The 26,114-nt window shown below is 39.4% G+C and overlaps 1 protein-coding gene and 2 pseudogenes across 2 annotated transcripts; all 3 read left to right on the top strand.

Moving 5' to 3' along the window:
- The first annotated feature begins 1,469 nt into the window (after nt 1–1,469).
- LOC110045346 (uncharacterized) lies at nt 1,470–4,199 on the top strand. Its single transcript, XM_020750949.2, has 3 exons — nt 1,470–1,882; nt 2,378–2,501; nt 4,033–4,199. The coding sequence occupies exons 1-3, from the start codon at nt 1,544–1,546 to the stop codon at nt 4,197–4,199; spliced, it is 630 nt and encodes a 209-aa protein (XP_020606608.2). The 5' UTR covers nt 1,470–1,543.
- Nucleotides 4,200–4,963: 764 nt separating this feature from the next.
- Nucleotides 4,964–5,818, top strand: LOC149105701 (uncharacterized; annotated as a pseudogene).
- A 7,780-nt stretch (nt 5,819–13,598) lies between these two features.
- LOC110045345 (uncharacterized) lies at nt 13,599–21,696 on the top strand (annotated as a pseudogene). Its single transcript, XR_016201376.1, has 4 exons — nt 13,599–16,942; nt 18,839–18,956; nt 19,505–19,596; nt 20,653–21,696. The product of XR_016201376.1 is annotated as an uncharacterized LOC110045345 (transcript).
- Nucleotides 21,697–26,114: the final 4,418 nt, after the last annotated feature.

Here is a 26,114-nt window from a genome sequence, read left to right as displayed (position 1 = left end):
ACTTGCCTCTCTCAGTTAAAAATATAATTTCCATCCCTAAGAAGACCTTGTAGTTTTATATTACATTCTTTTGCATGATAGAATTCCCAACGTTATTAAAAACTTATGCTAGTCAACAGCTTTTGCTACCGTAATGATTTGATTTAAAGCCCTCCTTGCAATAAGCCCCCCCCCCCTTTCGAATGTGTTTTATTGATAAGCTCCCCTATTTCAATAAGCGCCCCTATTCTAATAATCTCGGCCCCTATTCTTACATTAAAATATTACAGCGCCGCCAGAGTCTGTATTAACGGAGGTTCGTTTTCCTTCATTGCTCACATACATAATACCGCATTACAAAAATAGTGGTTTAATTTTCGTCTGAGTTTCTCAACTATTATGTCCATGTGAGTGTATAATTCCTTCAAACGAATGTCCTCTTCTCAGTCAAGTTTTGTTTTGACCATTCAGCTGTTTCTCAAAAAATAAATAAGGGCCCTTGCCCTCCCTTGTGGCACCAAAAGTATGTAAGCGCCCCGGGCGCTAAAGCGGATCATTACGGTAACTCAGTTTCAATGCTGTCTGCTCTAATATCGTTTACTGCAAGCTAAGACACTCCGTGCTTTAAATCTAACAAGAATTGCTACTGCATGAATTTCTTCATGCGTGAGTTAAATGGTAATAGACTGGAATAAACATTAGGCCTTACGAATGCTTCTTACAAAAAAAAAGAAAAAAGGAAAAAAAAAAAACTTTCCCACGAATATAGTTTTATTGGGTGACCAGTTAATTATTCATAAACAGCGTCTCATAGATTAGACAATATAGCTTTTCTTTGTATCTCTTTGGGATTGAACATTTACTTGCAAGCTCGGTAGATCTCGGCGATATACTTCTGTTTTAAAAGGTTTCTAAATGGCAGACGACTTGCGCTCTTCGATGCGTTGGTGCTAAGTCCGACGTTTTGGAGTTGCTGAGATTCGGTTCGATGAGATAAAGAATTGGATAAAGTACAAGTAACCAGACAGTTTTCAACAGGCTGAGTGCAGTGGAAATATCCGCTGACAGCTAAACTATCATCAGTTGTCTTACGTTTCACTGTTACTCCAGATTCAGCTTATTATTTGCTTTCGAATGCAAACTAACTTGGTGTGCGAGGATGCGTGCGCCATAAGATAACATAACCAACGTCACCGTTGATTCCGAAAGGAATAAGTGTGTGGTATCTAAAGATGTCTTGCATCTCCTCCCGTTGCCTCAAGTCTCTCTGAGGCAAATCTGTCTTTACCACTGCCACTTGGATATCTTCGAGCGAGTGACCCACGCAGTTTATACGAACTCTCAACGGTTTCCCCAAACCTTGCAATTTATGCAGACCGATATCTCACAGCGGGACAGCTAATCAAACATCTTTAAGTAGTATATTTAGGAGAATAAGCCAATCGTTGCTACTTTGTATTTCACTACATAAATAAAACAGCAAAGCAAAACCACTCCTTGCAATAAACTTTCAAAGTTTGAATAGTCCACCTTTCCTTTCCGCTTTGAATTCTGTTTTAAGGTAATGGACGCTAAAACCGTTTTGTTCTTTGTTCTGTTTCAAGGAATGGTGAATGCCATTGTTTACGCTGCTGAAGAAGATTCCAAACTTTCTCGTTCAGTATTCTTCACGATGCGGCCAGATAAGCGACTTCAGGGACATGTTGTCAAAAGGTTTGAGTGTCCCAGCCTGACCTCATGCAGCCGGTCTTGCCTGAGAAATTCGTGGTGTACTTCAACCAATTTCAAGATAGCATCCGAGGAAACCGAGAAATCAACTTGCGAACTGAACAAGCATGGGGCCATTGAAGAAAACACCAAGTTTCATGATCAGCAAGGAGTGACTTTTTCTTTGCTTTTAAAGGTTATTAGCAATTAGCCATTAGTTCTAATCGTTCACAAAAATATTTAGGACCTGGATTTGCCGTTCGATTAAACGTGCCTGTTGGCCCCAGAACAAGTGAAGATATACATCTTTGATCACCGTAATATGGGAACGAATACACTAATATTTTCCAAGGCTGGAACTGTCATCAAGGAATGGCTCAAATTCAGTCTTTTTTATCCCAAAATAGGGTCAAAGGAATACTGTCCGGCACATTCTATTCGTCGAAATAAACCTTTCTTAAAACAGTTGTGTTTACAAAAACTGACGCTCCCGATAAACAGGTGTATAGGAAAAGAAACCTATCAAGAACAAAGTAAATAAGGTTCATATAACCAATATCGTGCTAGCCTGAAGTGTCAGTCATCTAGCTTCTGCCCTCAGACTTGCTAGCTGACTAAAATTTGTTTTAGCAAATCTCTTCAACCATCCTGAGCTCTGAACTGTCTTTATTGTAATTCAAACACTTTACAGGGTTGTCAAAGTCCTACATCTCCTGGTTGCTTCAACGGTGGTTCTTGTATAGCAGACGACAAGAAACAAACAGTTTCATGTTCGTGTAAACTGCCTTGGATTGGGGAAAATTGTGCAAAACTTGGTAAGAAAAGTTTCAAGAACTGCAGTGTTGTATTGTTAAATAAATTTATATTTGTACATCACACCCTGTCAAACGATTTTCACATCTAGTTAGTCTCTCTAAAATAAGATGCCGTTTGCTTTTCGAAAGCAGATCGATAGTGTCGATTGATAGCGAAGCGCGCGAGTGACGTCATGACTCAGACAAACTCAGACAAACAAAACGGAATGGTGGAAGATTTGACGCTTTTTCAAGCGCGTAAGCAAGTGTTCCTAAAACAATTTTTATAACGAAAATTTGGCGTTCATTTTCCTCCCGTTACTCTCAGAACACGCTAATGTTGTCTAACTCTCGCGGGGTTCCAATAATTTGCATTCTATTCTTAGACTTCGCGCGCTTCGTTATGAGGTAGAACGATTGTTAAGGTGGCATTACTCAACAAGCGTCAACGAGCAAGAAGTTAAGTGTCTAATAGTTGCGTAAAATATAAAAGAACAAATGTATGGGCAGCTTCTGTGAGCGGGAAAAGGTAAACCACATTCAACTTTTGCCACAAAAACCAAATTAATCATTAACATATCTGCTCTGTTTTATTTTAATAAGTGAAAACTAAGTAATACATTTCTCAACGAATATTAACGCTAGAAATTTAATAAAACGAAATTTCGATGTCATCTTGACATCATTATCAAGTCAGAAATAATTAAAGATAATGGTAAGTTTTATTTATATTGATACAGGCGAGTTGTAAACAGTTTCAAGCGTGAGTTAATATAAACACTAATTGATTAACATATTAAAAACTTGTCCTGCGTTTGCTAATTGCAAAATATAGACAAATGCCACAACAAAGATTTCAACACGAAGAGTGTTCAGTTCAGGTTTTTTTACGAAAAAACAACGTCTTGTAGACCAGACTGTCTAGCCATACAGCTATAGAAAGCTGTAGACAAGCACTAATTGTTGATAACGTTGCGAATTCTTCATACGATTTTACATAATAAACCGAACTATTCTCGCATTTTGATTAGTTTTCACCAATGATCTATTAGAGGACAGACACATAGACGCATAGATGACCCATAGATAACATGAATGACGCACTCGGCTAACGCCTCGTGAGCCACCTACTTGTTCTTTCCACATTTTGACGTCATCTATGATCTATTACTAAACAGATGCACGGCAACAAGGAATCTATTTGTTAAATTGAAATGAGACGTTATAGCTAAGTGAATGTTATATTCCGAACTGGAGTGAAAAAGCTTCAGAACAGATCAGAATGTTCTCGGCTTCCTAAGACGCTATGTCTCTTTCTTGTGGCTGGTTGCTTGATGTTTTGATGGCGCTTTATTTTTCTTAGACGGGAATATGTTTGGTAATTTGCTCAGCTCCCCATCAAACAGATACTTGTCTATTTTTTGTCTGATGTATGTCACTTTCGATTCTTTTTGCTAAAATTTAAGCACTGCTTGTGAAAACTATAATTATTTCAAAACAACATGTATTTTGTAACATCGTCAAATTCTTTGTCTTTTTCATTATCTTTCAGATGCGTTTTCATGTAGTGATGCTCAAAAGAAAACTGACGAGACGTTGCCAAATGGACAATACTTGCTGACAAATGGAAGCGTCTCATTTAAGGTAAACAGAATGGAGAAGACATCATTGAATAACTTGACAAAAGCAAAGCATAACTTTTTAGCGGATAGTTTATGATCCGGGAGGGGAGATACTCCCAGAAAAGTTGGGTGGGGATGTGCGGCCCACTTCCCAAAACTCTTGCCCTATTTATGACCAAAATCTGCGATTTTTGCTGTACCCTATTTATGACCTGGTGGAGGCGCGGTGGCCTCGTGGTTAGTGCGTGCATCCCCGGATCGAGCGATCCGGGTTCGAGCCCTGGCCGGGGACACTGTGTCGTTTTCTTTGGCAAGACACTTAGCTTTTACAGTGCCTCTCTCCACCCAGCAGTATAAATGAGTGCCGGCGAATTGTTGGGGAAAGCTAACAAATTGCGGGGGAGTGACCTGCGATGGACTAGCATCCCGTCCAGGGGGAGTAGAAACACTCCTAGCCGCTTCATGCTAAAAAAAAAGGAAGGGGCTACGGCAACTATAAGCCAGTCGGTTCCAAGGCTTCACCTTTTCTATTTATGGCCTGGGTAAAAAATCGATACCCTATTTATTAACGTTGTGGCTGGCACAGTTTCCCTAAAACATAAGTTATGAAGAGCTTTAGTTAATGGTCTTATTGATAATGATAAAAAAGTAGCTTCTTCCAAGAAACATACCCAATGCAAGACCAGAGTGCTAAAACCATACCCTATTTATGACCAAAACGGCTCAAAACTCCTACCATTTCGGGCCGCACATACTCATATAGCCCATATAAGGGAGTACCCCACGGGTTTATGACCCCCCTCCACCAAAAAAGTGTCCCGAATACTAAATTCACCCCTCCCTTATTAGGTGTACTGTCACATGACAGATGATGACAAAGGATGGACTCTGGTCGCCCGATTCTCAAACAGTGATGATAAAAATTGGATGAAGGACACCGGTTTATGGTGGTATGACCAGCAAGTTGCCGTGGGAACAACAACAGACCCATCGAATAACGCTGACATGATCTCACCCGCATTTTGGTTGGTCAGCGGTAGAGACTTTAAGATCACGCGCAGTGATGACCCCAGTCACACTCCTCTGTTACAGACCACAGCTAACTGTTTGGCTGGACAAACATTCCGATCAAAAATCACAAGTTATGGCGACTTCAGAAATGGCAAAGTTTGGGCCAGTGACCAGTGCCTGGGAAACTGCACGGTTCAATATGGCGGTCAGTACAATTCAACAGACGGGTTTCAACAGGCTGAGTGCAGTGGAGACATCCAAAGGGCCAACAACATCGGCTTCTGGTGTGACTGACAATCTGATGGATCAGTGATGATGATTGGTGGAGGAGGAACTGCTTGTCGAATTGCTGATCACGGGATTGGAATAACAGAAACTGGCGCTGCTTCTTTTTTGGAGGCTGGAGGAGCCGAGACTGAATATGACTTTGGTTATGATGGTGAAACATCCACCGCTCCATCTCAGTCATATTCATTAAACCTGTGGATCCGTTGATTGTTAATAAGTCTTTGAGCAACATTCCCTGTAGATTTTTTACCGCAGAATATCTCAACATTACTTATTACATCATATCCAGTAGCCACTGCAGCGAACGAACCGATTAAGATTTCCTCGAAGATCTTGCCTCCTTCATGCACAACAAAATGTCGATGCAATTGCTAAGAAAATTTAGCGTTAATTTTCAGATTAAAACTGAAAGCTCGACTCGCAGTTGTGATTTGCCATCAGTTGATATTAGAAAAAGAAAAAATAAGATACTACATCTGATAAATATCGCAATGATAACCAGATGAGTCTAGCTGCCCTCAATAAAAACCGTAACAAAACTCTCCAGTCTAATTGGTTTTCTGTTTTTCCCTTTTAAGCATTAATCGTATTTACAATTGACTTAACAACACTCCCGATTCTGATTGGTTCTCTGCGCGCCTATTTGTCACGTCATCTGTTGGCGCGCGATCTGGGAGGTGGTTTTCAAACAATAACTTTTTGTAGAGGTGTTTTACTGGTTGTCCGCTAATAAAACGGGGATTGGGTGTTGGTGTGAGAGATCGGCCCGTAAAAGTTACGGGGAACCTGTGGCGGAGAGCTCGTCACTCCGCAGGTAACTCGCTCGAAGATATCCTGGTGACAGCGATAGAGGCACATTTGCTCAGAGAGACTTGTGGCAACGCGCGAAGATGTGACACCTGTGTAAATACCATACAGTTACTTCTTTCGGAGTCAACCGTAACTCGTGTTATTTTCACATCGTTCTACACTCGTGCGCTCGCACACCTAAGTTAGTTTGCATGCGATCGCGCGAGTGGAAAAAAGGTTCCAAAAGGAACTCTCGAAATCTTATGCATCAAGTCTTTCGAAACTGAAAAGTTTACTCGATTCCAATTTTTACCAAAATTAGAAAGTAAGACCAGTTTCTTTGTCAGAATTTATATTAATGTGACAGTAATTTATGCTCACTGAAGTTTCATCATTTTTAAAATTATTTTCAAATTAACGTGCTTCAAACTTGTTAAACGTTTGTGCCAGAAAAGTTGCGTTGTGTACCAGTTTGGTTTAATAACGTGCACTCTAAGTCACAGGGAATGTTAAAATTTAGCGCTTCAGACTTTGTTTAAAATAGCACCGGTGATAGTGAATCTCTTTTAGATTTGATCGTGCATGTAACAGACGTTGAATGTTGACAAAACGAAGACGGAGCGAGAGAACTTCTAACTATGAAAATTAGATACGAATACGACAGTTGCTATGAATGCGTACAAGGCAGTGAATATTTTAGAGAAATGAAAATGATGTCATTCAGTTTGTAAATAGGATGATTGCAAGGCAAAATAAAGCCGCCAAATTTTCGTTAGCGTTGAAAAGAACCACCTTCTCTTGATCATAGCTCCAGTAAACATAGACAGTAAACATAGACTAACAATGGGATAGCGCAATATCAAAACTCTACAAGTGCTCCATACTCGATTCGCGTGGAGGTCTTTAAGAAATAGGAAATAAATATTTTCCGTGGAAGTTTGGGAAAACGAAAAATGACCCGCGAGATTTAAGCAGAGTGAAATTTCAACACCCTTCTTTCAGAATTGAACCTAGAACTTTTTTTGAATGTCAAGTGCCCTGGCTCAAGAATACCGTTTTACCGAAGGCTTTGTATCCCTTTTGTATTGCAGGAAATTAACGACAACTTCACTGATGGCATCGGGCTGAGCGATCGAGGAAGCATTTTGTCAGCTAGCATTAAAATCTATCCTTTGTTGTTGCCTTTAAACTGTAAGTTGGTAAATTAAAACACTTTGGAGGGGCAAATGTGTCTCACTGTTTCCTCAGTTCGAAAACCTCCTTGCTCTTGAAACAAACCAACTGTTAAGACGTGTAAACTCTTCAACAGCGATGAAAAAGCTACTGAATCGGGCGTTACGTCGATAAAAATTGCTCTATCTACTCTTGGGCCGGAGTGTTTTTCTAGAAATTCAAGGGTGTTGAATACTCCAACTTGACTTCGTTTAATATTGGCTGCGTTGACTTTTACCCATCTAAAGTTGATTACTTCAGATTTTCGTGGGAAAATATCTTTGTGTGACAGCTGGCTTGCTTGTTTTTTGATGATGCATTCATCTAAAAGTTTCGTCGTAAAACAACAATATGGTCACATGGTAGCTCGCTTGTGAACGATGTAAAGCCAGTAGGGAGATAAAAAATGATGACGTTTTAAGTTTGAGAAGAAGCAAGACAACTTTTGCCAAAAATAGGGCGACTCCAGCTATTCCAAAGTTTTTCTCTCTTATTAAGCCACGGTGACGTGTGTTTTTAGAAAGCTTGTCTTTAAGTCTCGCCGCTCTCTGAAACTTAACACATGCTCTAGAAGAAATTCAATTAAGAGGCTGTCTCTGTAAAAACCGACCACTGATTTTACTTCGAAAATTCGATTTTTCTTGTAAGCTGGGATTTCAAAGCCCTTACCTAGTCAATCATTAAATGAATTTTATTTGATTAAAAATTCTAATTGAAGTTTTCTAGGATTGATTGAAGTTCGCTCCGCTCGACACAAGTTGCTTGCCTGCCGAAACTGGAAAATAGCACATATTGCCGGCGCTCTAAAAAAGCATAATATTCGCTCAAAAGTCCCAATTTTTTTTTTCAACTACAGATATATCATAGCAGTTTGTTTAATCATGTTGCAATTATAATTCAATATTGTCCCTTCAACGGTTAAAACAAGATTTTCTACCCGTTAAATCGAGTTTTGAACCAAACGCGAAAATAGCTCTACTTTGAAGGCGCGTTTTAAAAATGTGGCACCTGTTTGAAACTGCTGAACTACATGATTAGAAAGTATAAATGTCCTTTAATTTAAAACAATTATAAAATTTGTCTGCTCACTAGGTTTTGAAAACTAACGACCGCTTAAAGTTCAGGAAATTTTGACAATATTCCAGCGAGTAACTGACACACTGGCCTTCGTAAAGTGCTCCGATAAATTCACGTAAATCTCTTACCTGGCTTCAAGATGAAAGTTTTGGTCCTTTGTAGCGATCCTTGAAACCTGTAGGTAGCATTAAAACTGCCAACTCTTCCTTCCAGCTGTAGGTTTGTATATAAAGTACATTTATACGTTCCTCATCTGTGTCGAGCGTGACGTTCACTTATTATATCGCTAGCTCCGTGAGCGGAATCAAATCCTGCGCTGTGATTGGCTACCCGAGCGGGCAAGATGTATGGGTTATTGACCAAGTGTGAGGTCAAGATGGCTGGATATTGGCCAAGTTCTTTTTTTGCGTGTTTATGGACCGAGACGGAGTCGAGGTCCAAAAACACGCAAAAAAAGAACGAGGCCAACATCCAGCCATCTTGACCGAACAAGCTTGGTCAGTAAAGGATTTATTATATGGCTTTCGGGGAAATTTTTCTTGCGGGACACGGCGGGTAGTCCCGAGAGGGCAAGATAGCTCCATCTTGCCCGCTCGGGTAGCCAATCACAGCGCAGGATTTGATTCATCTTGCCCGCTCACGGAGCTAGCCATATAATAAGGAGCTATCTTGCCCGCTCGGGACTACCCGCCGTTTCCTGGAAAAAAAAATTTTCCCGAAAGCCATATAATAAATCCTTTATTGACCAAGCTTGTTCGGTCAAGATGGCTGGATATTGGCCTCGTTCTTTTTTTGCAAGTTTATGGACCTCGACTCAGTCTCGGTCCATAAACACGCAAAAAAAGAACTTGGCGAATATCCAGCCATCTTGACCTCACGCTTGGTCAATAACCCATACATACTTCGATGTTCTTTGTATTACTGACTACTGTTTTCCTCGAAGGCGGTTTAACAGGAGCCCATAACCATGGGCTCCTACCACACGACGAACTCGCCTCAAAATGACACTATAAAAAGCTAAAACGCTTGTACACTTTCACTGCTACCAGGAGCCATAATCGGGGACGGAGACCGTAAGTCTTGGGATCCGCGCGCACCTATGATATGGGACAATTTTTCTATTTTTAGAACAAATTGCGCCATCCTGACGTCATTTATACGCGCGGATCCACGCACATATGTCGGGGGCTCTCGCGTGGATGTTGTCAAGTTGCGTGATCAAATGGTGAGAGTGGCGAGATTGTCTTGCAGATTTTTCACAGCGATGGCAGGGAATAACGCAGGGAATTAGATCCAGGGCTCTTATATGTAGCTTTATGCTCTAAACAAATGGAAAAGGTGAGTTTTTCAGGGTCGAAAACAAGACTTCAATTTCGCGATGTAAATGAATAATAATATGTGCTCGCGTTAGTTGAACGCGTAAGCTCTTGCGTTTGTTCTGTAAAGAAAAGTTATGAAAGAAAACTCTTTACTCTGGTATCGAGTTAATTTGAGAGTTTCCCAAACAATGCTTAATCATAACCAAACCCTGTTTTTGATAGTTTCGTATTGCTTCTGTTTGTTTGGCGAGTTTGCAAAAGTTTTTTAAGGGAAAGTCTGACGCGTACATAAGTAGCTCATTTGCATAGTGCAGCGCGTGCACCTTCAAATCCGAGTCGGTGTTTTCAATTGTCAACAAATCTTGACAAAGATTTCTTTCGTTGTCTTTTGCGCTGAGATGCTGCAACAATTTTCACCAACGCCAAAAGGCTACTAACATCATGTGTATTTCTTTAACATAGTGAAATTTTACACTGCGAAAATAAAATAAACAAGGAGTTTTGATAACTCAACCAACAAAATCGAAATCTTTATTCGAGTACCGTTGCTATTCGAGTTGATTAAAGAAAGCTGATTATTTCTGCTGTATTCACATATTTTCAGCTAAGCTTTTAATATGTTCTCAAACATTTATCAACCTTAAACATATTTAAAAACTAGAGATGTTATATGAGTTCGATGTACGTTTTCACACGAAAGTGGGGAAGTCCAATTTGTCATGTTTTACTGATTGTACAAAACACGCATCGGCGGGCGCTCTTATTCATCGACAACTGACAATTTATTGGATTTTTACACAAACAAAACTGAGCAGCATCTACAGACATAAACTTTATTGTCACTTATTGGGCCTTGATGAAGTATCAAGCGTTGCTTACAATTTAGGCAAAACTCAAACTTGCAATTACTTTGTTTTACTTACTTTTACTTACTTTATTTTACCTTTCGGTCGAGAGAGACTGGCGAAATCCTCGCAAGCGTGTGGCAAGAGGAGGGAAACTTTGAAGTCCTGAAACGGTGCTATATCCAAATATATCCAACTGGTTTTTTGTTGTGTTATGGAAAAGCTGTTAATCTTCGTTCAACATATGTCAGAATATGTGAAACTTAGAGTGGAGTAATGTGGAGCTCTTGCAAAAGAAGCAGAACACAACTTGGTCAGCGATATAAAGCGGGACATAACTAAATTCGGCACTGTCTTACTTGAATCAAATTGGAGTAGCTTACGACGAAAATACTAAAGCAAAACTCCAATGGACATGAACGTATTGATTTGTGGGCCAAAAGCATCAAACATTTCGGAAATTTCGGACGCCATTTCCTCGCGCTGTATCCGCAAAAATCCACGCAGCATGTACGCGCGTGTGCCGCACATGATGGCGCAATTTGTTCTAAAAATAGAAAAATTGTCCCATATCATGGGGACAGCCCCAATACTAGAAATGGCGCGCGCTTACCGTCTCCGTCCCCGATTATGGCTCCTGCTGCTACTAATCTCGATCATGAAGACGAAGAATATTAAGATGCCAATTGAATTTATGTGTCCAACAAGGGCGATCAAGATCGCTGATATTCTGGGTTCTATGTGCCGGAGGTGGCGTCTCAATCAAGGCCCCAAGCTGTGTCATACAGGGGCACTTGTTGCTTGTTCCTTACGCGGGCGTCGCTTTTTCCTCCTCGTAATTACGCTGTCTTCAACTTTTAAAGCTCACTTGCATTTGTTGACGAGACACAATAAAAATTAGCCGCTAAACAACAACTAAGCTTTTCTCCACAACCTCAAAACTCGTTGCTTAACTGCTTTCTTTGTAGTTGATTTATGACCCGAGTCCTAAACACATGCAACTAATATCAGGAGTGTTCGTGAGTTTTATTGAGCAACACAATACTGAAGCACATCACGCGATGTCTTCTCCTCTAATAGAAAACTGCATTTCAGCTTGTGGTGTAACAAATATGATGCTTTTTAGTCGTAGATTCAATATGAGAATTAACACAGCCCCGGGCGCTATGTTAGTCCTCCACTCTTTTCGTTAAAAATAAATTGACGGCGTGAGTTCTATCCACTTTACAATTTGACCGATTAGCGTGCATACAGTTTTAGATGTATCAATACTAAAAATAACGGTTTCCATTGCTTTAAATTTAATCAAGTCCTGCCCAGTGGTAAATAATCACGAGAAATACATGTACCCCTAGCAGTTGTATTGTCTTTTGCAACGGAACGAAAATTTTCAAACTGTGCTATTTCCTTCATGTATGGCGCTTTTTATTGTCTACACTCTTTGAAGTAACCAACAAACAATACCTGTCATTGGATAGTGTATGTCGTCTTTTCTCTGTTCTAATCTCGTGGCCTGATTAATCAAGACAAAAATTCATGCAACGATATATTTATAGAATTCGACGTCTTAATTGACGTTCTTCCGGAGCATGTGTTAAGTTTCAGAGAGCGGCGAGACTTAAAGACAACCTTTCTAAAAACACACGTCGCCGTGGCTTAATAGGAGAGAAAAACTTTGGAATGGTTGGGGTTGCCCTATTTTTGGCAAAGGTTGTCTTGCTTCTTCTCAAACTTAAAACTTCACCATTGTTAATCTCCCTACTGGCTTTGCATCGTTCGCAGGCGAGGTACAATGTGACAATATTGTTGTTTTACGACGAAACTTGCGATGAATGCATCAAAAAAGAAGCAAGCCAGCTGTTCCACCAAGATATTTTCCCACGAAAATCTGAAGTAATCAACTTTAGATGGGTAAAAGTCAACGCAACCAGTATTAATCGCAGTCAAGTTGGAGTATTCGGCACTCTTGAATTTCTAGAAAAACACTCCGCAACGGTAGATGGAGCAATTTTTATCGACGTAACGCCCGATTCAGTAGCTTTTTCATCGCTGTTGAAAAGTTGACATGTCTTAACAGTTGGTTTATTTCACGAGCAAGGAGGTTTCCGAACTGAGATAACATAGAGAAATATTTGGGAAGGTTTCTTCCCAATCGATTTCTTCCCAAACGATTTCCCAAACGATTTTGGGAAGGTTTCTTCCCAAACGATTTTCCTAAGCGACTCTGTTTCTCCGAACAGCAAAATTGAGGTTTTGAAGATTATTTTCTGTAAGCATGGTGTGCCCGCGAACATACGTCCGATTATACGAAAGCAACAATGAGCCACGAAAAGGGGAAAAAAGAATACAGCTAAAAATATCAACTGGAAAAAAGCCTTAAAAGCCATGCGGTCCACTAATATTTGCACAGTTTTCGGAATTCTGCAAAATTACTTCGCCAGGTCACTCACAGATTTTTATTGAACTAGGTAATTATTTTTTAATTTTCTTACCAAATAATAAGTAGCTTTCAGTGGCATTTAATTAAATTCGTTTCATTTCTTTTGTTCCACTTTCCTTTATGCTAGTTTAGAACTACAAACAACCACTATCTAAGTTTATGAAAAAATATAAGTTTACTGCAAGGATCGTGGCACGATAATTTCGTCTCACAACTGCTTCAGATTTCAGACTTGTTCTGACGTTCAGATTGTAGCTTTTCTTTTATCTCAGTAAAAGAATTCAAAGATGTAGAGGCCTAGAAATGAAACTCAACTAAAATAAATTGGTAATAAGGAGCAGACAAACTGACTTTTCACACAAGTGTAGAACGAATTCACGTGAGAAAGTAAGATGTGCCAATTATAATTTTCTTACTGCATTTGATCTGGTCAGGTATTAGAAATAAAAAGCGAAGTAGAAAACCTTAGGCAAACAGTTGAAAGTCCGTTTCACCTTCTTTTGATCCAGTTTTGGTTTTATTACTTTATAAGGAACATCCTGGCGATTCTACGAGAGTGGTATTTCCATCAATTTTTCGCTACGTGAACTCAGCCTGGGGAATTATAAAGAAATATGGATGGGAAGCTATTTCGTTAGTGCTATCTGCTGACTACGAAGGCATCACATTTGTGGAGAGTATGCGAAGCTACGCTTTTCAGGAGCAGTGGCAAATTCTTAAGGTAGTCTGGCTAACGGAAGACCTGATTGGAAATGGCACAAAAACAGAATTAAAAGATGTAGTGGGTAATACAAGAAATGATGTTATTGCTATGCACAGCAGGTTAGGGAAGGATCGGCAGCTTTTTGAGATTGTTCAAGAGCTTGGCCTCAGCAAACAGAAAGCTGTGTGGATTATAACAGAAATTACAAGCCACCAGTTTAAAAACTGTCAGAAACTTACACAGGGACTGCTAAAGATAAGCCTCAAACGTGCAGGAAAACATCACGACTACGTTATTTATGGCAATGCTCTGCATGATGCCGTCTCATTGTTTCAAATCTCCTTTGAAGACAGTTTGAAAGAGTCAACACTTCAATAACTAAATGTGAACGTGCACAATGCCAAAATACAAAAAGGCTTGAAAATACGGAAATATAGGTTAAAAATTTCTAGAAAACAAAATGTACGTGCATGTGAAAATGTCTAAAAGGACATGCTAAAAAAATTGTGTTATCATAGTTTGCCTCGGTTTCAGAATTATTTCAAAATAGAGGGAACGTGTTGTTTGGAAATACGTGCAGGTGCTTTATTACGAAATGTTACAAGCAGTGTTTGAATTTACGACAGGTATCGGAAATTGCGACAATTCAGTGCTACAATTCACGATATAAGTGTCTAGGACTATCAGAAAAAAAAAATTACGAGCAGAAGTTTGATGTCCAGCTTGTCTTTCTAAACAGCAAGTTTTACACGAAAGCCAGGCGTTACGCCTAAAATTTGCTGCATTTTGATGCCATCGTCCTGGAATTGCCTCCAATCCCAAAAGCCAAATTTCAGGTATGACTTATTTTATGGTTAAGATGCAGATCGTTATCTCTCAGCTTAAGTTAGGATTGTAATACCGCGGTTAAGTTATGTTATAGCAAGCAAAATGGTTCTAAAACATACGCACAACAGCTATCTCGCGTACGGAATCTCAGGGAGTAACGACTGCAATTTCTTAGTTTGGGAGTCGTTGTTAAGGTATCAGTATACCGTACCCCAAAATTGACCATTTTTCAAAGAAATTGTTTTCCGCTCTTTCAGATAGATCTTTTTATGGTCTTTAATTTAAAAAAAAATTCTACAAAAAAATATTAATTCTATGCGAAGTTACAAACGAAAAACGTTTCTTTTCGTTAATTATCTCTAATTGATAGCTGTCAACGGGTTGTCACGAGAAGTATATGTAAACTTGCAATTGCCGTCTATGAACTAAACGTTTGTGTTCGGTATGGTCGACGTGCTGGTCTAGGTTTCCGGGGGTGGGTGTTCTCCGTTTGTAGATTGTTGATTTAACCTGCGAAGAAACGCAAAAGTTCGTGCCATTTGCAAGCTCGAAGAAAGCACCACGGAGAAAAAGGTCGGGGGAAAAGGTTTCAAAAACATTCGATCAGAATTGGACTGATGCGTTAGCAGCTAGCGACAAAGGTTGCTTGCACTGGACGAGGAAGACGTTTGACATTTTCTAAGCATTACGTTCTTGGTGCTTTCGCCGTTTGAAGCGGTAAAATTAATAAACCAATTTTAACGTAATCGGTGTCTCGTGGGTTTCCTTCACGTTGTTTACGAGTTTTACGTTTCAAAAATCGAAAGGAAGAAACAGGAGCCAAAATTATTCCTTTTTTTATTGTAATGAATACACCTTCGTAATTTACAATTCTTAAGCTTTCAGAAAATATATACTTTACTGGGGTTTGGATGAAACATCCGACCGTAAAGCGGCGTCACCGAATCATGGTCATTTGGGGTAACCTGATAGTTACCTCAAAGGAGCTCAGTCACGGTATTTTGAGTTATTTCGGCCACGTACAAAATCAGCTTAAAATTGAAAGAAACCTGAAACTAGTAGTCTACTGAGATAGAAAAACACCAAAGCGATAAAAATCACCCATAAAGAAACAAGGTTGGTTAAGGATGGAGAAGATTAACACAGATTACGAACGACACACTTGAAAGATTTAGCGTAAACTTTTAGAGGCTCCTCCTTTACGCTTTAGTGTAGTGTATGGTGTTTTGAATCGGCTATTGTGTATTGCTACACGAGAATATTACCAACCCTTCAATCTGGCTCTGCTGTTTGCCAGTCGAGGTTTGTTTCATTTTGAATATAATACCGTCAGCATGTTTAATTAGTTACAATGTAAACAACGTTGAAATTCTCTCGTTTATGGCTATCTAGCCCTTCCAGCTACGCGACATCTGTTTTAATAAAGTTGCTAACATTTTACCACAATTTACCATCTGGCTTGTAAAAGAAATTGCTCATATTTTGAATCGAAATGTACAAATACCCTGTACTTTTACTGTCGATCTGTGCGCAGGGATCCAAAGCTCCAGCTGTGAGCGATATTATCTTGTCTATATCATCTTGCGCAATGGTAAAAGTATAAGACTGTCTGGGAATATTTATGATCGTGTTTAGGGATACAAATACTAAAAAGCACTCCATAAAAATACCTTCTGCTACCTCCACAGTACATTGTTTGTTGTCTGTTCGCTTTTCCAGCTTATTTGAAGCGATTTTGGTGAGTTATCGTTCCCTGGGTTAAGAAATTGTTTCGCTGCAAAGTTGATTCAAATCAGCAGAAAAAGCAAACAGACAACGTAACTGTCAAACCGACAACTTATTAGCAGCCTGAACTCTAACAGATCTAGAAATCAACCAATCAGGTCTTCTTATTACACTACACGACGGTGGTAGCCATAGAAACACCATTACATTTATAAATGTGAAGTTTTTGGAACAGCTTCCCTTTAAAAGACGACTTACCAAGCAATGCATGGCCATAGGCTTCTAGCGTTTCTCCTTTTTCAAAGAATGATAAATTTTTGTTATCTCGCGGTCGCAGAAGACCTTACATGGTCTCGCTCGGCGTATTTCACGACGCACGAGAATCAGCGGCTTGAAGGCCACGTCGTTGAGCAGTTTGAGTCGCCTAGTTCAATATCGTGCAGTTATTCTTGTCTGAGAAATCCCTGGTGTACTTCCACAAACTTCAACTTGTTATCCGAGAAGAACGGCAGAGGAACGTGCGAACTGAACAGGCACGGAGTCTTCGATGAAAACTCTGAGTTTCGTGAACAAGACGGAGTGATATTTTCTTTGATCCAGAAGGTAAGACATTATTAGCAAACGTTTTTGACCAGTTGTATTAAGAAAGTTCGCACTCCTCTTTCTTTATAAGAATATGTCTTCGCAAACTCATTAATAAATCATCAAGTTTAAACAAAGGAAATCATGACCGTGACGGTGTCTGAATATCTGATCTTAATTGAAAAAGATTTCTCCCTAGTTTTCGTTTCGTTTGAGAAGATATATCAAACAGTCATGACAGTGTTTGACCACACTTCTAAACACCTCGAAGCTCGTCAAAAATTCTCCGCTGCGCGTCGTATTTTCAACTCACCTCTCGGTGTTTGGAAATGTAGTCAAACTCGGTCTTTCGTGTTTGATATATTGCTAACAAGAATACCGAGGCTAAAATTTGCGAAATTTTAAGATTATTTTGAGAGAAACCGGAAGCTAAGGCTCTGAAAAGAATATAATTTTGCATGTTAAAAAATTTTTTAAAAAAATGCATAATATAACAACATGTTTTTACTAAAGCGCATAAGATTCTTCCTTTCTCAAAACGGCAAAACTCAGCTAGCCAAAAAACAACAAACTCGGCACTAGCCTTAATGCTCGACGCTAATAACATTTCTGCAAAAAGTTGCGTGTGTCATATGGGGCTTTATTGGCTGCAGCCTGGCTCCAAAATTACTTCAACACCATCAAAATCATGAGAATTTCTTAAAAAAAAAATATCTAAGAACATTCACAAGAAGATTTTTAAGCTAACATCGCCAGAAAAAAATAGTTATATAAGAACTTTGAGCGTGGGCCGGAAAAACCATATTCTTATTTTAAAAAAAAAGAGTGTAATCCAGACGAGATCGGTGAATTTATGGTTTGCGTCAAGCTCTCTATCATTACTTTTGTCCATTATAATTAGTGGTCGCTACGTGCTTAGGATAAAAAGTTTACTATGAAGAGCTCAGTTAAATTTGACAGTTATTTCTAAAAGCGTTGCCTATTCGTCAAGAGCTCTGTAAATATGTCATTCTTTGCTTTAAAAAGCTTCGCGTAAAAAGTGTAATAAAAAATTTGATCATTCATTGAGTCATTTCAGTTGCCAACCTCCTCTAGTAAAGAGTATGTTAATCTTTGTTTTTAAAGTGCCTCACACAAATGCGCGCTTAAGTACTGCGAGAGTTTAAATGTGCGCTTGTTGAAACCCGGGACCTCACCTGCGTAATGTAAAATACGGTTCTGCCCGTATAAACTATAGTTTATTCTAATTCTAGCAGTCCTAAACAAATAAAATACTCCCTCAGTGTACTAATGCTCGACGACATAACCTAAAATACTACCTGAGGAATTATAGCTTCTTACTAATGTCCCAGCACCGTTGTCGATTCTTGATGTTTTAAGCAAGAAAGTGAAAAAGCATACTAATGAATTTTTCTTTTGAATCACTCCATTTTCATCTGCAACGTAACGGCCTGATAAGTTTTGGAGGATTTTTTCACCGATGGCCTTTTCCAGCTTTGTCAAGGTTTTTTACAAGCCGCAAGGGTGCTTCGGTTAAATTGGATTTTGTGTTTCTGGATCAACTGCAGTCCTCCAAGTCTATTTATTAAGTTTAAAGCAATAGAATGATGTCCTTGGCTGTTTCTGGATTTCTGGTTTTATTTGGCATAGATTTTTTTTTACCATATTTTCGTTACATTTTCTCCTCTTAAACCCCATTAAGGTTTCGATTTAAAAAAAAAAAAAGATATTAAACATTCAAGACAGTGTATTTATCTCGGGAATCGTAAAAAAATTTCCGCTGCGCGTCATATTTTTAACTCTCTTCTCGTTGCTTGGAAATGTGGTAAAACACAGTGTGTAGTGGATTACTGCGTATACGGCTACAGATATTCTATTGCTTTTGATATTCTCCTCGCCTGCTATTTTGAATTGTAGGGATGTCTCATAACCGGCTGTCATAATGGTGGCGTTTGTGTAGCTGACGAGATGAAACAAACATTTTCATGTTTGTGTCAGGTACCGTGGGCTGGAGCAAAATGTGACATTAAAATCGGTAAGAAATGTAAAAGCTCATACGAAGGCAACAGGCAGATGCTGTCAATGGTATCGACTGGGTTGAATCATTTCCTTTAACGATCTACACGTAGGTTTGGTGACGGATTTCCGCTGACCCAAATGCATAGTCGTCATATCTTCGATGGTACAGTAGCCCGTTTCCGAGTTGCTCTAAACGTCTCTATCAAAGCGAGGCCTTATTAACAACTTTCATATGAAAATGAGTTTAATTTTGCATGTGAATGAAGTCTCATTTTCGTATGAAAGGATAGACACCAAGACTCGCTTTGAGAAAGAGCTAAGGCTCAAGGTAATTCGAACCTTGTCGAAGATGGCGGCAGAGGGACAAAGTTCCCGCAACAAACCTTGAAAAAGTACAACAGTGATGCCAATTGCAAATATATCTCAGTGCTAAAGATAACTTGGAGTAAGACATAATTGTCAACAAATGAAACAAATTACGTATAAGAACGCTTTGGCTATTTGCCAAAGTATTGAATTAATTTTTGACAACCATGTAACATCTTTAATTTATTCATCTTTCAGATGCCTCCTCGTGCGACGAGGCGCAAATGAAAGTCAACCGGATGTTACAAAATGGAGAATATCTGTTAACAATTGGAAGCTTGTCATTAAAGGTAAGCAAGATTAAAAAATCATTACTTCCTTGTAATAATATCATAACGCTGCGTGCCGCTTATTGTTGTAGCAGCCTAAAGGTCGGAACACACGAGGGGACCAGTCCCTGTGACTAGTCCCCTGAAGAGTTTACACGAAGGGACTGCTCGCAGGGACTTGTCCCACGAACAGTTCACACGAGGCGTTTTGAGGAACAAGTCGCAGGGACTTGTTCCCACAAATTCAAACTGGTTTGAATTCGTGGGACTAGTCGTAGGAACCAAAGTTTGGTTCCTGCGACTAGATTTTGAAGCAAAAATGGCCATTTCACACCATTGGTGTTGGCCCCGCGACTTGCTGCAGGGTCTAGTCGCAGGGACTATCCCCCTCGTGTGTGCTGACCTTAAAAGTAAAGTAAGCCGTCTGTTGAACTCTACCCTACCCTACCGTACCCTACCGTACCCTACCCTACCCTACCCTACCCTACCGTACCCTACCCTACCCTACCCTACCCTACCCTACCCTCACCTCCTTCCCTTCCCCTCCCCTCCCTTTTCCCACCTTCCAAACAGCACCACCACAAGCACCTTTTTTGAATGTTTAAATAAATTTTAACTTCCTTTCTTGTTGCTTATGAGTTTAGATAACATGAGCAAGGAAGCTAAAATTTTTGAAATAACCACCATGTTGACCAACCGAGTTGTAGTTTTATCGAGACGTGAATAATGGTGTTAAAACATTTAGGACTAAATTGGCCGACTTTCTCTTTGTTGTCTAACGTGACAGAAAACGATAAAATTTTTCTTCCACAAATGCATTTTTGTTTTTAGTAGGTGTAGCTGTTGCTAGGTGTTGCCATGGTAACCTATTGTGTCATAAAAGTAGTAACAAAATGTTCACCAATGACTGGGCAGTTTGTTGATACTATAAATGTAGCATCAATCGACAAAGAGTGGTTGAAATGACCTATCAAAGTGCTGGAAACTGTTGCCAGCCACCTTAAAAGCCCGTCACCTCTAATTACACGTACCAAGAGCCTTCAATGTCATCGCTTTAATTCACTTCTTCCGTATTAGGTGTACTGTCACATGACAGATGATGATAAAGGATGGACTCTGATCGCCCGATTCTCAAATAGTGACATAAGAAGGTGGATGTTTGACTCCGGACGCTTCTGGTGCTTCAAGATTAATGCCCTTGGAAACACAACTAGTCCGTCGATAAACGCTGACATGATCTCTACCGCATTTTGGTTCGTCAGCGGCAGAGAGTTTAAGATCACGTGTAGTGATGACCCCAATCACACTCCTCTGTTACAGACCACAGGTAACTGTTTGGCTGGACAAACATTCCGATCAAAAATCACCAGTTATGGCGACTTTACAGATGGCAAAGTTTGGGCCAGTGACCAGTGCCTGGAAGCTGCACGGTTCAATATGGCGGTCGGTACAAGTCAACAGACGGGTTTCAACAGGCTGAATGCAGTGGAGACATCCAAAGGGCCAACAACATCGGCTTCTGGTGTGACTATGGTGGTGATGGATCAGTGATGATGATTGGTGGAGGAGGAAGTAGTTGCTTAGTTGCTGATCATGGGATTGGAATAACAGAAATGGACGGTGCTTCTTTCGTTGGGCAAGGGGAAACTGAAGATGATTTTGGTTATAATGCTAACTTGACAACCAAGCCATCTCAGGGATACGCATTGAATCTTTGGATCCACTAAAATGCGATTGACCTTAAGCTACATCTTTAAGCTTTTTTAAGAAATCACGGTGACACTATTAGCAAAAAATAAACAAAAAAGTAACTTGGTTTAAAATAAATGAACGCCGCACAGGATCTGATGGGAATTGTAAATCAAAATTCTAAGGAATCTTTGTAAAAACCGTGAAATATAATTCAATACCCAGATAAGCTTAATTATAATTTCTGATTACAATCAGTCTTTACATTTAATTCCGAATAAGCTGGTTAACAAAAATCGATATCTTAACCCTGAAGTTATTATGATAAGTTTGTTGTCCTGTGTAATTGGCGTTATAACTTGATGTGATCTTGAGAATCACATGTTCTGTAAAAGAACTATATTAATAATAAACTCTTGAAGTCGAAGCGTACAGACATGTATTTCCTTACTCATTTACTTATAACAGAAGTCAAACGATTTAGCAGCTTGAATATGCCGGTGGGCCTTCGACGTGCCGTGGAAAACAAAATTTGTCTCATAAAATAAAGGAGTTCAGTCATGGTATCTCTTTTTTCCCCACAAGACCTTTTATCCCTCGTATTGCAGCGACCACATTTACGGCCTTGCCTTAAAATGACACTACAAAGCTAAAACGCTTGTATACTTTTACTTTTACTTATCTCGATCGCGAAGACGAAGAATATAAAGACGTCAATTGAATGTTTGTGTCCAATAGGAGCGATCAACGCCACTGATATTCTGGGTTCTATGTGCTGTGTGCCGAGAGTTGTCTAAAAGAGTGCTTCTACAAACTTTTCGAGAGGAATCTACATATGATTAAACCGCCTTCTAGGAAAACAATTGTCAGTAATACAAAGAACATCGAAGTATGTATGGGTTATTGACTAAGTGTGAGGTCAAGATGGCTGGATATTGGCCAAGTTCTTTTTTTGTGTGTTTATGGACCGAGACGGAGTCGAGGTCCATAAACTTGCAAAAAAAGAACGAGGCCAATATCAAGCCATCTTAAGCGAACAAGCTTGGTCAATAAAGAATTTATTATATGGCTTTCGGGAAAATTTTTTCCCAGGAAACGGCGGGTAGTCCCGAGCGGGCAAGATAGCTCTATTTTGCCCGCTCGGGTAGCCAATCACATAGCAGGATTTGATTCCGCTCACGCAGCTAGCGATATAATAAGTGAACGTCACGCTCGACACAGATGAGGAACGTACAAATGTACTTTATATACAAACCTACAGCTGGAAGGAAGTGCTGGCAGTTTTAATGCTACCTACAGGTTTCAAGGATCGCTACAAAGGACCAAAACTTTAATCTTGAAGCCAGGTAAGAGATTTACGTGAATTTATCGGAGCACTTTACGAAGGCGAGTGTGTCAGTTACTCGCTGGAATATCGTCAAAATTTCCTGAACTTTAAGCGGTCGTTAGTTTTTAAAACCTAGTGAGCAGACAAATTTTATTATTGTTTTAAACTAAGAGACATTTATACTTTCTAATCATGTAGTTCAGCAGTTTGAAACAGGTGCCACATTTTTAAAACGCGCCTTCAAAGTAGAGCTATTTTCGCGTTTGGTTCAAAACTCGATTTAACGGGTAGAAAATCTTGTTTTAACCGTTGAAGGAACAATATTGAATTATAATTGCAACGTGACTAAACAAACTGCTATGATATATCTGTAGTTGAAAAAAAAATTGGAACTTTTGAGCGAATATAATTTTTTTTAGAGCGCCGGCAATATGTGCTATTTTTCCAGTTTCGGCAGGCAAGCAACTTGTGTCGAGCGGACCTAACTTCAATCGATCCTAGAAAACTTCGATTAGAATTTTTAACCAAATAAAATTCATTTTAGTTATTGACTAGGTAAGGGCTTTGAAATCCCAGCTCACGAGAAAATCGAATTTTCGAAGTAAAATCAGTGGTCGGTTTTTACAGAGACAGCCTCTTAAGTGTGCGAGCGAGCGTGTGTAGAACGATGTGAAAATAACACCAGTTACGGTTGTTTCCGAGAGAAATGATTGTATGGTATTTATACAGGTGTCGCATCTTCTCGTGTTGCCACAAGTCTCTCTGAGCAAATGTGCCTCTATCACTATCACCAGGATATCATCGAGCGGGTTACCTGCGGAGTTGCGAGCTCTCCGCCACAGGTGCCCCGCAACTTTTACAGGGCGATCTCTCACAGGAACAGCCAATCCCCGCTTTATTAACGGACAACCAGTCAAACACCTCTACGAGAAGTTATTGTTTGAAAACCACCTACGAGATCGCGTGCCAATAGATAACGTGAGAAATAGACACCCAGAGAACCTATCAGAATCGAGAGTGCTGTTAAGTATATTGTAAATACTATTAATGCTTAAATAGGGAAAAGAGAAAACCAATTAGACTTAAGAGTTTTGTTATGGTTTTTATTAAGGGCAGCTAGACTCATCTGGTTATCATTGTGATATTTGTCAGATTTAGTATCTTATTTTTTGTTTTTCTAATATCAACTGAAGGTAAATCACAACTGCGAGTCGAGCTTTCTGTTTTAATCTGAAAATTAATGCTAAATTTTCTAAGCAATTGCAGGGACATTTTGTTATGCATGAAGAAGGTAAGATCTTCGAGGAAATCTAAATCGGTTCGTTTGCTACGGTGGCTACTGGATATAATATAACAAGTAATGTTGAGATATTCTGCGGTAAAAAATCTACAGGGAATGTTCCTGAAAGACTTATTAGCGATCAATGGATCCACAGGTTTAATGAATAAGACTGACAGTTTTTATCGTCACTGTTTGAGAATCGGCGGGTGACCAGAGTCCATCCTTTGTCATCATGTGTCATGTGACAGTACACCTAATGAGGGAGTAGAGAGTTTAGCATTCCTTATAAATTATCCGTTAAAAAGTTGTCCTTTGCCTTCGTCAAGTTAGCGAGTGACGTCTTCTCCATTTTGCTTACCTTGAATGACACGCTCCCATTTGTTAGCAAGTATTGTCCATTTGGTAACGTCTCGCCAGCTTTCTTTTGAGTCTCGTCGCATGAAAAAGCTTCTGAAAGATAATGAAAAACGCAAAGATTTGATGACCTTATTATATGCATGTTTTTTTGAAATTGTTATAGTTTTCACAAGCAGCGCTTAAATTTCAGGAAAAAGAATCGAAAGTGACATAAATCAGACAAGAAATTGACCACTAGATTTTTTAAAGGATAACAATTACCAAAATAATTCTTCTACAAGAGGAAAGCGACAGAAAGAAATCGAAGAAAACCAACCACGAGAAAAAACATGGCGAAAAAGCGAAAAAAAGAAAAAAAAACACTCCAGCGAGACCTTAAGCTGAAAAGAAATTGTGGTGAGAAAACTTACCTGACCCAACACCCATTGCTAAGAACGCGTTGTGCTTTTATATTACACTATTTAACCATAGGCAATTACGTTTGCTTTAATATTTGCAATGAAGAATTAGCAAACTTATAAAACGAACTAGCCACAGCTTTTTCTAACTCTGTCTCCTTCTGTCAACTCTAATATCGTACATTGTAAGTTATGACACTCCGTTCTTTGAATCTGAAAAGAATTTCGACTGTCGGATTATTTACGCATGTCAATAAACAGCGTCTGAATTTTAGTGGTAAAGTAATAAAAAAGAAAATGTTTCGATGTCATCTTCATCTGACATTATTATCCAGTTAGAAATAAAGAGAGCGTTAAGTTTTGTTAACAGAAGTTTACTGAAGAGATGTGATCATGATAGGTTCACGCGTGAGTTCAGTTAGATACAGAATAAACATTAAATACATTTAGTCGGCTTCCGCGCAGTCTACCAATGCTTTGTAAAAAATCTTCGCAACGAGCGAGTAACTCAGATACTGAACAAAGAAAGGTGTATTAAAGAACAGATATTTTTCGAACTACTTTATGTTAGTTGCATTTATTTCACCAGTTAGGTTCTCCAAAATTGTTTTTCCGGTGTTAAATTTCGTGCGAAGTTTGAAGTTTTACTACAAAAACAACTTCTGTCAGTCGTTGCTCTGACACTTGAAATCAGACTTTTCTACCGTAAATTGAATAGCAGAAAGCGAGGAAATTCGTTAAGTGTATTCCACAGGAATTCTCCTAAATACAGCAACGATCAGAGAGGTAAACTCGACTGAAATTGATTCAAATTTTACGGCGAGAGAAACACAGGATAACGCGCCATTACAGCCTTAAGGTACAAACAACCACGCAAACTCTCACAACCAGGAGCCATAATCGGGGACGGCGACCGTAAGTCTTGGGATCCGTGCGCACCTATGATATGGGACAATTTTTCTATTTTTAGAACAAATTGCGCCATCCTGACGTCATATATCCGTGCAGATCCATGCACATGTCGAGGGCTCTCGAGTGGGTGTTGTCACGTTGCCTGATCAAATGATGAGAGTTGCGAGATTCTCTTACAGATTTTTCACAGTGACGGCAGGGAATAAGGCAGGGAATAAGAACCAGAGTTCTTATATGTAGTTTTACGCTCTGAGCTAATGGAAAAGGTGAGTTTTCAGGGTCGAAAACAAGACTTCGCGCTGTGAATGAATATCTGCTCGCGCTAGTTGTACGAGTAAGATTTTGCGTTTGTTCTGTAAAGAAAAGTTATGTAAGAAAACTCTTTACCCTGATATCGAGATAATTTGTGAATTTCCCAAACGATGCTTAGTCATAACCAAACCCTGATAATTTCTTATTACTTCTGTTTGTTTGGCGAGTTTGCAAAAGTTTTTGAAATGAAAGTCTGACGCGTACATTAAGTAGCTCATTTGCATAGTGCAGCGCGTGCACTTTCAAATCCGAGTCGGTGTTT

Source organism: Orbicella faveolata, unplaced genomic scaffold (genome assembly GCF_042242905.1).
Source record: "Orbicella faveolata isolate gen_17 unplaced genomic scaffold, um_ofav_v1 contig_34, whole genome shotgun sequence".
NCBI classification, from domain to species: Eukaryota; Metazoa; Cnidaria; class Anthozoa; order Scleractinia; family Merulinidae; genus Orbicella; species Orbicella faveolata.
This window is presented reverse-complemented; position numbering and strand designations above follow the sequence as displayed.